The 14948-nt window shown below is 46.1% G+C and overlaps 1 protein-coding gene across 5 annotated transcripts in view; it reads left to right on the forward strand.

Annotated features, from left to right (window-relative positions):
* Positions 1-14948, forward strand: part of OGT (O-linked N-acetylglucosamine (GlcNAc) transferase) — a 430584-nt gene that overhangs the window by 121242 nt on the left and 294394 nt on the right. For 4 of the 5 annotated variants that reach the window (XM_063937159.1, XM_063937158.1, XM_063937156.1 and 1 more), the window contains exons 4-5: positions 8786-8854; positions 11359-11475. In XM_063937159.1, the coding sequence (XP_063793229.1) occupies positions 8786-8854; positions 11359-11475 (186 nt within the window). The other variant, XM_063937160.1, reaches the window with a different exon arrangement.

Raw genomic sequence — 14948 nt, forward strand, 5'->3', positions numbered from 1 at the left:
AGTGGTCAGGTGATACGGATTCCAAACGGCATATGGAAGTTTTGCCGTATAAAGGGGAGGAGTTATTTGGGGTCGGTCTGTCAGACCTGGTGGCCACGGCGACGGCTGGGAAATCCACCTTTTTACCCCAGGTCACCTCTCAGCAGAAAAAGACACCGTCTTTTCAAACTCAGTCCTTTCGTCCCCATAAGGGCAAGCGGGCAAAAGGCCACTCATTTCTGCCCCGGGGCAGAGGAAGGGGAAAAAGACTGCAGCAGGCAGCCTCTTCCCAGGATCAGAAGCCCTCCCCCGCTTCTGCCAAGTCTTCAGCATGACGCTGGGGCTTTACAAGCGGACTCGGGCACGGTGGGGGCCCGTCTCAAAAATTTCAACGCGCAGTGGGCTCACTCGCAAGTGGACCCCTGGATCCTGCAGGTAGTATCACAGGGGTACAAATTGGAATTCGAGACGTCTCCCCCTCGCCGGTTCCTGAAGTCTGCTCTACCAACGTCTCCCTCCGACAGGGAGGCAGTATTGGAAGCTATTCACAAGCTGTATTCCCAGCAGGTGATAATCAAGGTACCCCTCCTACAACAGGGAAAGATGTATTATTCCACGCTGTTTGTGGTACCGAAGCCGGACGGCTCGGTGAGACCGATTTTAAATCTGAAATCATTGAACACTTACATAAAAAGGTTCAAATTCAAGATGGAATCACTCAGAGCAGTGATAGCGAACCTGGAAGAAGGGGACTATATGGTGTCTCTGGACATCAAAGATGCTTATCTCCATGTCCCAATCTACCCTTCTCACCAAGGGTACCTCAGATTTGTGGTACAGAACTGTCATTATCAGTTTCAGACGCTGCCGTTTGGATTGTCCACGGCACCACGGGTCTTTACCAAGGTAATGGCCGAAATGATGATTCTTCTTCGAAGAAAAGGCGTCTTAATTATCCCTTACTTGGACGATCTCCTGATAAGGGCAAGATCCAGTGAACAGTTAGAGGTCGGAGTAGCACTATCTCAGGTGGTGCTACGTCAGCACGGATGGATTCTAAATACAGGTTGAGTCTCCCTTATCCAAAATGCTTGGGACCAGAGGTATTTTGGATATGGGATTTTTCCGTATTTTGGAATAATTGCATACCATAATGAGATATCATGGTGATGGGACCTAAATCTAAGCACAGGATGCATTTATATTACATATACACCTTATACACACAGCCTGAAGGTAATTTTAGCCAATATTTTTTATAACTTTGTGCATTAAACAAAGTGTGTCTACATTCACACAATTCATTTATGTTTCATATACACCTTATACACACAGCCTGAAGGTCATTTAATACAATATTTTTAATAACTTTGTGTATTAAACAAAGTTTGTGTACATTGAGCCATCAAAAAACAAAGGTTTCACTATCTCACTCTCCCTCAAAAAAGTCCGTATTTCGGAATATTCCGTATTTCGGAATATTTGGATATGGGATACTCAACCTGTATTCCAAAATCGCAGCTGATTCCAACAACACGTCTACTGTTCCTAGGGATGATTCTGGACACAGTCCAGAAAAAGGTGTTTCTCCCGGAGGAGGAGGCCAGGGAGTTATCCGAGCTAGTCAGGAACCTCCTGAAACCAGGACAAGTGTCAGTGCATCAATGCACAAGGGTCCTGGGAAAGATGGTGGCTTCTTACGAAGCGATTCCATTCGGAAGATTCCATGCAAGAACTTTTCAGTGGGATCTGCTGGACAAATGGTCCGGATCGCAACTTCAGATGCATCAGCGGATAACCCTATCGCCAAGGACAAGGGTGTCTCTCCTGTGGTGGTTGCAGAGTGCTCATCTTCTAGAGGGCCGCAGATTCGGCATTCAGGACTGGATTCTGGTGACCACGGATGCCAGCCTGAGAGGCTGGGGAGCAGTCACACAGGGAAGAAATTTCCAGGGCTTGTGGTCAAGCATGGAAACGTCTCTTCACATAAATATCCTGGAACTAAGGGCAATTTACAATGCCCTAAGCCAAGCAAGGCCTCTGCTTCAGGGTCAGTCGGTATTGATCCAATCGGACAACATCACGGCAGTCGCCCACGTAAACAGACAGGGCGGCACAAGAAGCAGGAGGGCAATGGCAGAAGCTGCAAGGATTCTTCGCTGGGCGGAAAATCATGTGATAGCACTGTCAGCAGTGTTCATTCCGGGAGTGGACAACTGGGAAGCAGACTTCCTCAGCAGACACGACCTCCACCCGGGAGAGTGGGGACTTCATCCAGAAGTCTTCCACATGATTGCAAACCGTTGGGAAAAACCAAAGGTGGACATGATGGCGTCCCGCCTCAACAAAAAACTAGACAGGTATTGCGCCAGGTCAAGGGACCCTCAGGCAATAGCTGTGGACGCTCTGGTAACACCGTGGGTGTACCAGTCAGTGTATGTGTTCCCTCCTCTGCCTCTCATACCCAAGGTATTGAGAATTATAAGACGGAGAGGAGTAAGAACTATACTCGTAGCTCCGGATTGGCCAAGAAGGACTTGGTACCCGAAACTTCAAGAGATGCTCACAGAGGACCCGTGGCCTCTACCTCTAAGGAAGGACCTGCTCCAGCAGGGACCTTGTCTGTTCCAAGACTTACCGCGGCTGCGTTTGACGGCATGGAGGTTGAACCCCCGGATCCTGAAGGATAAAGGCATTCCAGATGAAGTCATCCCTACCCTGGTCAAGGCCAGGAAGGATGTAACCGCAAAACATTATCACCGCATTTGGCGAAAATATGTTGCGTGGTGTGAGGCCAAGAAGGCCCCTACAGAGGAATTTCAACTGGGTCGTTTCCTGCATTTCCTGCAAACAGGACTATCTATGGGCCTAAAATTAGGGTCCATTAAGGTTCAAATTTCGGCCCTGTCGATCTTCTTCCAAAAAGAACTGGCTTCAGTGCCTGAAGTTCAGACGTTTGTCAAAGGGGTACTGCATGTACAGCCTCCTTTTGTGCCTCCAGTGGCACCTTGGGATCTCAATGTAGTGTTGAGTCTCCTAAAATCACATTGGTTTGAACCACTCACCACTGTGGAATTGAAATATCTCACATGGAAAGTGGTCATGCTGTTAGCCCTGGCTTCAGCCAGGCGTGTCTCAGAATTGGCGGCTTTGTCATATAAAAGCCCTTACCTAATTTTTCATTCAGACAGGGCAGAACTGAGGACTCGCCCTCAATTTCTCCCTAAGGTGGTTTCAGCGTTTCACATGAACCAGCCTATTGTGGTGCCTGCGGCTACTAGGGACTTGGAGGACTCCAAGTTGCTGGACGTAGTCAGGGCCCTGAAAATATGTTTCCAGGACGGCTGGAGTCAGAAAATCTGACTCGCTGTTTATCCTGTATGCACCCAACAAGCTGGGTGCTCCTGCTTCTAAGCAGACGATTGCTCGTTGGATTTGTAGTACAATTCAGCTTGCACATTCTGTGGCAGGCCTGCCACAGCCAAAATCTGTAAAAGCCCATTCCACAAGGAAAGTGGGCTCATCTTGGGCGGCTGCCCGAGGGGTCTCGGCTTTACAACTTTGCCGAGCAGCTACTTGGTCAGGGGCAAACACGTTTGCTAAATTCTACAAATTTGATACCCTGGCTGAGGAGGACCTTGAGTTCTCTCATTCGGTGCTGCAGAGTCATCCGCACTCTCCCGCCCGTTTGGGAGCTTTGGTATAATCCCCATGGTCCTTACGGAGTTCCCAGCATCCACTAGGACGTCAGAGAAAATAAGAATTTACTTACCGATAATTCTATTTCTCGTAGTCCGTAGTAGATGCTGGGCGCCCATCCCAAGTGCGGATTGTCTGCAATACTTGTATATAGTTATTGTTACAAAAATCGGGTTGTTTATTGTTGTGAGCCATCTTTTCAGAGGCTCCTACGTTTATCATACTGTTAACTGGGTTCAGATCACAAGTTGTACGGTGTGATTGGTGTGGCTGGTATGAGTCTTACCCGGGATTCAAGATCCTTCCTTATTATGTACGCTCGTCCGGGCACAGTATCCTAACTGAGGCTTGGAGGAGGGTCATAGGGGGAGGAGCCAGTGCACACCAGCTAGTCAGGAAGCTTTTACTTTTGTGCCCAGTCTCCTGCGGAGCCGCTATCCCCCTGGTCCTTACGGAGTTCCCAGCATCCACTACGGACTACGAGAAATAGAATTATCGGTAAGTAAATTCTTATTTTCAGACGTTGCCGTTTGGTCTCTCCACGGCACCGAGAATATTTACCAAGGTAATAGCGGAAATTATGGTACTTCTGCGGAAGCAAGGAGTCACAATTATTCCATACTTGGACGATCTCCTCATAAAAGCGAGATCAAGAGAGCAGTTGCTGATCAGCGTAGCACTTTCTCTGGAAGTGTTACGGCAACACGGCTGGATTCTAAATATTCCAAAGTCGCAGTTGGTTCCTACGACTCGTCTGCCTTTCCTGGGCATGATTCTAGACACAGACCAGAAAAGGGTTTATCTCCCGATGGAGAAAGCTCAGGAACTCATGACACTAGTCAGGAACCTATTAAAACCAAAACAGGTGTCAGTGCATCACTGCACTCGTGTCCTGGGAAAGATGGTGGCATTATACGAAGCCATTCCCTTCGGCAGGTTCCATGCGAGGACTTTTCAATGGGACTTACTGGACAAGTGGTCCGGATCACATCTTCAGATGCATCGGTTAATCACCCTATCCCCCAGGACCAGGGTGTCACTCCTGTGGTGGCTGCAGAGCGCTCACCTTCTCGAGGGCCGCAGATTCGGCATTCAGGACGGGGCCTGGTCTTGACCAGTCCAAGGTCTGTGGTCAAGTCAAGAGACTTGCCCTCACATCAACATCCTGGAACTAAGGGCCATATACAATGCCCTACGTCAAGCGGAGACCCTGCTTCGCGACCAATCGGTTCTGATTCAGTCAGACAACATCACCGCAGTGGCTTATGTAAACCGCCAGGGCGGCACAAGGAGCAGAGTGGCGATGGCGGAAGCCACCAGAATTCTTCGCTGGGCGGAGAATCACGTAAGCGCACTGTCAGCAGTGTTCATCCCGGGAGTGGACAACTGGGAAGCAGACTTCCTCAGCAGACACAACCTCCACCCGGGAGAGTGGGGACTTCATCAGGAAGTCTTCGCACAGATGACAAGTCGGTGGGAACTGCCACAGGTGGACATGATGGCATCCCGCCTCAACAAAAAGCTACAGAGGTATTGCGCCAGGTCAAGAGACCCTCAGGCGATAGCTGTAGACGCCCTGGTGACACCGTGGGTGTTCCAGTCGGTCTATGTATTTCCTCCTCTTCCTCTCATACCCAAGGTGCTGAGGATAATAAGAAAAAGAGGAGTGAGAACAATACTCATTGTTCCAGATTGGCCACGAAGGACTTGGTATCCAGATCTGCAAGAAATGCTCACAGAGGACCCGTGGCCTCTTCCTCTAAGACAGGACTTGTTGCAACAGGGGCCCTGTCTGTTCCAAGACTTACCGCGGCTGCGTTTGACGGCATGGCGGTTGAACGCCGGATCCTAGCAGAGAAAGGCATTCCAGATGAGGTCATTCCTACGCTGATAAAGGCTAGGAAGGACGAGACAGCTCAACATTATCACCATATATGGTGAAAATATGTTGCTTGGTGTGAGGCCAGGAATGCTCCTACGGAGGAATTCCAGCTGGGCCGTTTCCTTCACTTCCTAAAGTCCGGAGTGAATTTGGGCCTAAAATTGGGTTCCATTAAGGTCCAGATTTCGGCCCTATCCATTTTCTTTCAAAAGGCGTTGGCTTCTCTACCTGAAGTTCAGACGTTTGTAAAGGGAGTGCTGCATATTCAGCCCCCTTTTGTGCCTCCAGTGGCACTTGGGATCTTAACGTGGTGTTGAGTTTCCTGAAATCCCACTGGTTTGAACCACTCAAAACGGTGGAGTTGAAATATCTCACGTGGAAGGTGGTCATGCTATTAGCCTTGGCTTCGGCTAGGCGTGTGTCAGAGTTGGCGGCTTTGTCACATAAAATCCCCTATCTTGTTTTCCATGCGGATAGAGCAGAATTGCGGACCCGTCCACAATTTCTGCCGAAAGTGGTTTCATCCTTTCATATAAACCAACCTATTGTGGTGCCTGTGGCTACCACTGACTTGGAGGATTCCCAGTTACTTGATGTGGTCAGGGCTTTGAAGGTTTATGTAGCCAAAACGGCTAGGGTCAGGAAAACAGAGTCTTCGTGTATCCTGTATGCTTCCAACAAGCTTGGTGCTCCTGCTTCAAAGCAAACTATTGCTCGCTGGATCTGTAACACGATTCAGCAGGCTCATTCTGCGGCTGGATTGCCGCTGCCAAAATCAGTTAATGCCCATTCCACTAGGAAGGTGGGCTCTTTTTGGGTGGCTGCCCGAGGGGTCTCGGCATTACAGCTTTGCCGAGCGGCTACTTGGTCAGGTTTAAACACTTTTGCAAAGTTCTACAAGTTTGATACCCTGGCTGAGGAGGACCTTGTGTTTGCTCAATCGGTGCTGCAGTCATCCGCACTCTCCCGCCCGTTTGGGAGCTTTGGTATAATCCCCATGGTCCTTACGGAGTCACCATTATCCACTAGGACGTTAGAGAAAATAAGATTTTACTTACCGGTAAATTTATTTCTCGTAGTCCGTAGTGGATGCTGGGCGCCCGTCCCAAGTGCGGACTTCTTCTGCAATACTTCTATATAGTTATTGCTTCAATAAGGGTTAAATTATGGTTGCATCAGGGTTTGACCTGATGCTCTGTTATTTGTCATACTGTTAACTGGTTGTTATCACATGTTATACGGTGTGATTGGTGTGGCTGGTATGAATCTTGCCCTGGATTACCAAAATCCTTTCCTTGTACTGTCAGCTCTTCTGGGCACAGTTTCTCTAACTGAGGTCTGGAGGAGGGGTATAGAGGGAGGAGCCAGTGCACACCAGAACCTAAATTCTTAAAGTGCCCATGTCCCCTGCGGAGCCAGTCTATCCCCATGGTCCTTACGGAGTCCCCAGCATCCACTACGGACTACGAGAAATAGATTTACCGGTAAGTAAAATCTTATTTTTTCCCCCCCCTCAAAATTCTTCACACATTACCCCATTATGACAACATGAGAAGTTTTTTTGAGAGTTTATTAAAAATTTAAAAACTAAGAAATCCCATGTACATAAGTATTCACAGCCTTTGCTCAATACTTTGATGCACCTTTGGAAGCAATTACAGCCTCAAGTCTTTTTGAATATGATGCCACAAGCTTGGCACACCTATCTTTGGGCAGTTTTGCCCATTCCTCTTTGCAGCACCTCTCAAGCTCCATCAGGTTGGATGGGATGCGTCGGTGCACAGCCATTTTCAGATCTCTCCAGAGATGTTCAATCGTATTCATGTCTGGGCCACTCAAGGACATTCAGAGTTGTCCTAAAGCCACTCCTTTGATATTTTGGCTGTGTACTTAGAGTCGTTGTCCTGCTGAAAGATGAGCGGTCGCCCCAGTCTGAGGTAAAGCGTGCTCTGGAGCAGGTTTTCATCTTCGATGTCTCTGTACATTGCTGCATTCATCTTTCCCTCTAGCCTGACTAGTCTCCCAGTTCCTGCCGCTGAAAAACATCCTCACAGCATGATGCTGCCACCACCACCATGCTTCATTGTAGGGATGGTATTGGCCTAGTGATGAGCGGTGCCTGGTTTCCGCCAAACATGAAGCCTGGCGTTGACGCATCAGACCAGAGAATTTTGTTTCTCATGGTCTGAGATTCCTTCAGGTGTATTTTGGCAGACTCCATGCGGCTGCCATGTGCTTTTTATTAAGTCTGGCCACTCTACCATACAGGCCTGATTGGTGGATTGCTGCAGAGATGGTTGTACTTTTTGGAAGGTTCTCCTCTCTCCACAGACGAATGCTGTAGCTCTGACAGTGTGACTATCGGGTTCTTGGTTACCTCCCTGACTAGGGCCCTTTTTCCCCGATCACTCAGTTTAGATGGCCGGCAAGCCAGCTCTAGGAAGAGTCCTGGTCGTTCTGACCTTCCATTACGGGTGATGGAGGCCACTGTGCTCATTGGAACCTTCAAAGCGGCAGATATTTATCTGTAAATTTTTCCCCAGATTTGTGCCTCGAGGCAATCCTGTCTCGGAGGTCTACAAGACAATTCCTTTGACTTCATATTTGGTTTGTGCTCAGACATGCACTGTCAAGTGTGGGCCCTTATAAAGACAGGTGTGTGCCTTTCCAAATCCTGTCCAATCAACTGAATTTACCACAGGTGGACTCCAATTTAGCTGTATCAACATCTCAAGGATGATCAGTGGAAACAGGATGCACCTGAGCTCAATTTTGAGCTTCATGGCAGAGGCTGTGAATACATATGTGCATGTGATTTCTTAGTTTTTTTTTATTAATTAAATTAGCAAAAATCTCAAACTTTTTTCATGTTGTCATTATGGGATATTGTGTGTAGAATTGAGGAGGAAAATTAATTTATTCCGTTTTGGAATAAGGCTGTAACATAAAATGTGGAAAAAGTGGAGCGATGTGAATCATTTCCGGAAGCACTGTATATAGATATCAATGGCTATGTATGTTGCTGATCAAAGTTTGTTGGCTTCTAATTTAATTTGTGACACGTAGTCACTTAACTTTGGTCACACTTGAACTCTAGTGTTAGAATTGGAGACTAGTCTGTTTCTGCATTTTATACATTTTGTTCAGTGCTCACTGTAAATAAGATATTGGAAGTATTTATCTACTTATTTAGTATTAAAGTTAATATTATTTCACCCTTAACAGGATTTGTACTGTGTTCGTAGTGACCTGGGTAATCTACTTAAAGCCCTAGGTCGCTTAGAAGAAGCTAAGGTAAGTTTCTAGTATCCTGACACTACATTTATTTTATTTTTTTTATCTATTTTCTGTCTCAAATCTTGAATCTTCAGCTCCTCTCAGTTTAGCTTTTATACAGTGTTTACTGTGGTGTGTTAATGGAATGAGGCTGTAAATTGAGAAGCATGACCCAAAGAGTGTAGTGGGATGTGCAGCACCTCTAGATTGAGGTGCTGTCCAGCTATATGTTAAACCCTTCTTGGAGGTTTACATTTTGCAAAGGTTATTCTTATCTCCTTTATTAAAATTTTTACGGACATTTGCAATTGGCCTTGATCCACTAGGTCATCTCAGCTGATGAACCTAGAGGCACTACAATCCCAACCAAAGAGCCCACTTCTTTTTTTAACACCTGTTCCCACAGTACATGTTCCTTTTTATGTGGAAGAAAGGCTGGCATACAAAAAACATCTGATTCAAAATGCTTTAGAATAGATGGCCAATTCAGGCTACTAAAGGATTGATGCTGGTTTGTATTAAGAAAATGGACTGATGGAAAGAAAATGATATATTAAGGTGGCTTCTAGCAGTTAACTTTTATAAAATCTTGACCATTTATATTTAATGTAATTTTACAGCTTTGCACTTGTTTGTGAACTGTAATTGTGGAATCTAGCAGTCTTGTTACAAGCCATCTTGTGTGTCTGCGCTGCTAGGAAATGGAGTTGGGAGGAACGTGAGGGCAAGTGTGAAAACCCTATGTTACTCCAAACCCCACGCGCGTGCAAAGGCATGGAGTGTAACTGCAGAGTAGCTGTCCATTTGTCATGAGACCTTTTTATTAATATAGTGAAATCTTTTCCCAGTAAAGGTGGGATCTTCAGTACAGACACATAGAAGGGAATATTAAGCAATAGTAATGTAAGGAGAACTTTTCTACGTCTTGTGGTTCTCAGCCCTTCATATGGACAGCTAACACTTATTGCACTTCATTGCTGCTTCAGCGTCACTGGCATAGGAGCAAACTGCGCATGCGTAGGTTGCTGATTTCTTTATTTCAGAGATCTGGAGACACCTAGTTTGAGACTACTTTGGCGAGGATTTATGAATCAAATATTTAAATAAAATGACTTTCTTTGTAATCAGTGCATTTACAATATCAAGCCAGCTGTTTCCTTGTAATAAGAACTAAATTGTCCAATCTCTGAATTTTAGAGCCTTTCTTCCAGCCATGCACTCTGCCACCAACCCAGAACGTCCTGCATGATAAACATATGAAAACCAGCTTATCCTTGTCTAAATCATAGAGCATATCCAAAAGCATTTCACTTGCTTTGTTGAGATCTTTTTACTAATGATATTGTTTTATTTTCTCTCTTGTTTTTGGTTTTTACCACTGATATTGTATTTAGAAGGTTTCAGGTGGGTGAAAACTGCTATTCCATGCGTAAGGTGCCTCGCTGAAGGGAGCTCGAGGCCTGGATCTAGGCAGACATGCACCTCCTCCTCTTCCAGCAAGGAACGCACCGAATGAGAAAATATGGTAACGGGTTTGTAACTGCCACAACAAAACCATTTGCTCCATGCCTGAATCCTTCTGTCTTGTGGCTTCAGAAACGGCTTAAAATTTTTTATTTACAAGCAGTTATAATACAAAAATATATACCACTAGCCACAATTCTTTAAAGGACAAATATTATAATTAAGAAAAAAATTGGAGCTAGTTTAGATGTCAGCTTCTAACTTCCAGATGTTCATTATTTTTTTTTCCTTTTTGTTTTATTTTATTTTTTTATTTTTCTTCTTTGTTTGGACTGATTCGTTTTGCTCCTCATCATGCGCTGTGAGCCTGCAGTAACGCAAAGGCTGCGCTGCGGATTGCGCTTTGCGTGGGGAGAAATAATGTGAACAGTCAATTTGATGGTTAACCTGTAGCTCTTTGGTCTTGAATTTGTTGTAATGGAGGGAGGAGATGATGTGTTTGTTTTAAATTCTAATTCTGTATAACTTGGGTTGACAATCAGGTTGGCTGTTCACTTTTGCCAGCGCAGCTGCGATTTGCTGCGACTTGCTGCGATAGCGTAGATTTGCGGTATAGCATGAAAGCGCTTGCGAATTTGGCGCTTGCATTACAGGGACCCAGACCTATTTGCAATCTTTTCATTTCTGGTTTTTGTACTGCTGTTGCTTATGACAATTGTTTACTCACAAGTGCTGGTAAATGAAATGGTAAACATTTAACTATAGAACAGTAAATTTCATATTACTTTTTGAAGTTACTTTTTGTTCTAATGACCTAGATTATTTTTCGTACAAATATTTTAACTTAGAACTGGTTGATTGCTTTTGGGTTTGGGTTTGCGCTGGCGTAGGATCATCGACTTGCGCAGTATTTGAAGCGCTGGCAAGCCTATGCTGCAGGTTCACTTTTTTCTGTTTGGAGAAGAAATTCTAACACTTTTTTTTTTTTTTTCCCCTTCTTCTTTTGTTTTTACCCCTTCCCCTAAATCCCTCCCTTTCCTTGCTTAAACCCTTTTAAGGCTTGTTATTTGAAAGCAATTGAGACACAACCAAACTTTGCAGTTGCTTGGAGTAATCTTGGTTGTGTGTTTAATGCACAAGGAGAGATCTGGCTTGCTATTCATCACTTTGAGAAGGTATGTATTGCTTCAGAGAAAACTTTAATTTCTCAACTATCCTAGCTGTCCTGAAGTACATGAATGTTTGCTGTGGTGACGCACCTGTTAGCGGAATGACAAGTTGCAGCTTGTTTCTCCCTGAAAGTATATTGAAATATTAAAAGAAATAAAACCATTAACCTTGTTAAATATTGCTTTAATGGCAAACCAAATGAAATTGAAGCTACTTCTGTGACTTGAAGTTGGGGGACACTGTATATGCTGGGATATAGAGGAATATCAGGAGCTTAGACACCAAGTCCAAAATTTGAATCTCCTCCCTCTCTCTAACCTGTTAGCTGCCTGGAAGTTCAGTTTTTAAAAGTATCTAGTGAAAAGAAGTTTGTGTCTTCAGTGAAATATAAGAATCTTTATGGTGATCAGTACATGCTACTACAGTAGTTACCATCTGGGTGGAAAGTGCTCCCTCCTGCTATGGAATGGGCTCAAGTAATTTGTCATTGTGCACTGCAGTCTGTGTGTGTGTGTCCTTTCTTTCTCTGTCTGTCTGTCTGTCTCTCTCTCTCTCTCTCTCTCTCTCTCTCTCTCTCTCTCTCTCTCTCTCTCTCTCTCTCTCTCCTCTTGTAGCTCTAATTAGGAATTTGTCCAAGGCTATGAGTTTGTACCCGATTATACCATATAGCCAGTGACCTCTGGGCACTTCTGTGGTATCACTGGATGAGCCACTCCGTGCATGATGTTACTCCTCTGGTGAGGGTGGGGCAATCTGAGGAGTCCTGCACTGCAATTAGTTTGGTCCGAGGAAGAGTCTGTATATCATGTTTGCCATCTTACCCGCTTTTTAGTGAGCTGTTTCTCCTTCATCCACTGGGGAGGACACTGGAGCAATACTGCAGTTTCTATAAAGCATATCCTCATCACCACAATGGTGACTAGGTAGGGCACCATTTAGTCATAAGGTGACCATCTGTGTTAGTCTCCCAGACATAGGCCGGCATCCAACTGCATGTTGTAATTTACTGCACGGCAAAAATGGGCCAAAATAGCCCGATATACCGATACTATCTAATCATAGCCCGTTTTTATCGTGCAGTAAATTATCTATTTTCGACCAATAACACTTGGGATCTGCGATAAGTTCCCGGATTCATGCGTTATCACGACACAACTGGTTTCTGTCTGCTGCTTACCGCGGACAATGATTAATTTGCCTGAGGCACCCGAAGCATAGGGGGTTATTTAGTGATTTAGCTAAGTGATGCAAACGCAATATCTCCGCTGCTGGAGCCAGTGCGCGCGCGCAGGTTCCGTCCTATGTGTGCGTTGCCGGCTAATGCTGATTCACAGGTAGCGGCGTTCCAGGGGCGGCGACGGATAGTTGCAAGGGAAACAGGTGGGTCAGCTGCGTTTTTTTTTTTTTTTGGGTGGCTCTGTGACGTCACACACAGCCGATCCAATGTAAAAAATGGCGGCGGCCTTCCTGTATACGCAGCCTAGCTGCGGCTGCAGGAGGTCATCCCTAATTTCTGCTTGAGCTGTGCAATCACAATTGTTTTATGATCGCATCACTGGGCCCACCAATTATCTTGCTGGGTGGCCTTGCCCTGCGATGAGAGGCCGCCAGCATGCTACAGAAGGGATTGCAGATTATGCTTTTTAGCAGATTCAGCAATCGTGCTGAATAACCCCAATAATCCCAGATAAGTGCTACTTATTGGGTAGCCCTGGCCCTATCTATTAGCAGCTGTCATTTACCACAGCTAATTGGATGCCGGCCATAGGGCCTATTTCAAGGTTGATTGCAAAATTTTCCTCTAATGGGCAAAACGTGCACTGCAGTTGGGGCAGATATAACATGCAGAGTGTGTTAGATTTGGATGGGTTATTTTGTTTCTGTGCAGGGTAAATGCTGGCTATTGATAAAGTGCTCATTGTATTTCTCTGTATTGTATGTGGCTTGTCCCTGTCTTTTCTCTGCCCTGTAAAGGACCAGGTGTTTTCAGGGTCATTCTTTATACAGTTTCAGCGTTACTGCTGAACATTGTCACATACTACATCAGGCTACCACACACTTGTTGTATACTATTGTGCATGTGGGTGACTCAATATTTTCTCTGACGTCCTAGTGGATGCTGGGAACTCCGTAAGGACCATGGGGAATAGTCGGGCTCCGCAGGAGACTAGGCACTCTAAAAGAAAGATTAGGTACTATCTGGTGTGCACTGGCTCCTCCCTCTATGCCCCTCCTCCAGACCTCAGTTAGAATCTGTGCCCGGCCAGAGCTGGGTGCTCTTAGTGGGCTCTCCTGAGCTTGCTAGAAAATAAAGTATTTGTTAGGTTTTTTATTTTCAGTGAGATCTGCTGGCAACAGACTCACTGCTACGTGGGACTGAGGGGAGAGAAGCAAACCTACCTGCTTGCAGCTAGCTTGTGCTTCTTAGGCTACTGGACACCATTAGCTCCAGAGGGTTCGAACACAGGGCCTGACCTCGATCGTCCGTTCCCGGAGCCGCGCCGCCGTCCCCCTTGCAGAGCCAGAAGACAGAAGAGAAGCGATGAAATCGGCGGCAGAAGACTCCTGTCTTCATTAAGGTAGCGCACAGCACCGCAGCTGTGCGCCATTGCTCCCACAGCACACCACACACTCCGGTCACTGTAGGGTGCAGGGCGCTGGGGGGGGCGCCCTGGGCAGCAATTATAATACCTTCTGGCACTTAAAATACACATAATACAGTCTGAAAACTGTATATGTGTAAAAACCCTCGCCATTAAGTTACATAAAACGCGGGACAGAAGCCTGCCGCTGAGGGGGCGGAGCCTTCCTCCGCACACCAGCGCCATTTTCCCTTCACAGCTCCGCTGGAAGCAGCTCCCCAGGCTCTCCCCTGCAGTATCCTGATACAAGAAGGGTAAAAAAGAGAGGGGGGGCACATAAATTTAGGCGCAAATAAGATATTTAAGCAGCTATTGGGTAAATCACTTTTTATAGTGTAAATCCCTGTGTTATATAGCGCTGTGGTGTGTGCTGGCATACTCTCTCTCTGTCTCCCCAAAGGACTTTGTGGGGTCCTGTCCTCAGTCTGAGCATTCCCTGTGTGTGTGCGGTGTGTCTGTACGGCTGTGTCGACATGTTTGATGAGGGTTACGTGGAGGCGGAGCAGGGGCAGATAAGTGTGGTGTCGCCCCCGACGGGGCCGACACCTGATTGGATGGATATGTGGAAGGTCTTAACCGACAGTGTCAACTCCTTACATAAAAGGTTCGATGACGCAGCAGCCTTGGGACAGCCGGGGTCTCAGCCCGCGCCTGCCCAGGCGACTCAGAAGCCGTCAGGGGCTCATAAACGCCCGCTAGCTCAGATGGTAGACACAGATGTCGACACGGCGTCTGACTCCAGTGTAGATGAGGATGAGACAAATGTACAGTCTACAAAAGCCATCCGATGCATGATTACTGCAATGAAAGATGTATTGCACATTTCTGATATTAAC

Source organism: Pseudophryne corroboree, chromosome 8 (genome assembly GCF_028390025.1).
Source record: "Pseudophryne corroboree isolate aPseCor3 chromosome 8, aPseCor3.hap2, whole genome shotgun sequence".
Classification (NCBI taxonomy): Eukaryota; Metazoa; Chordata; class Amphibia; order Anura; family Myobatrachidae; genus Pseudophryne; species Pseudophryne corroboree.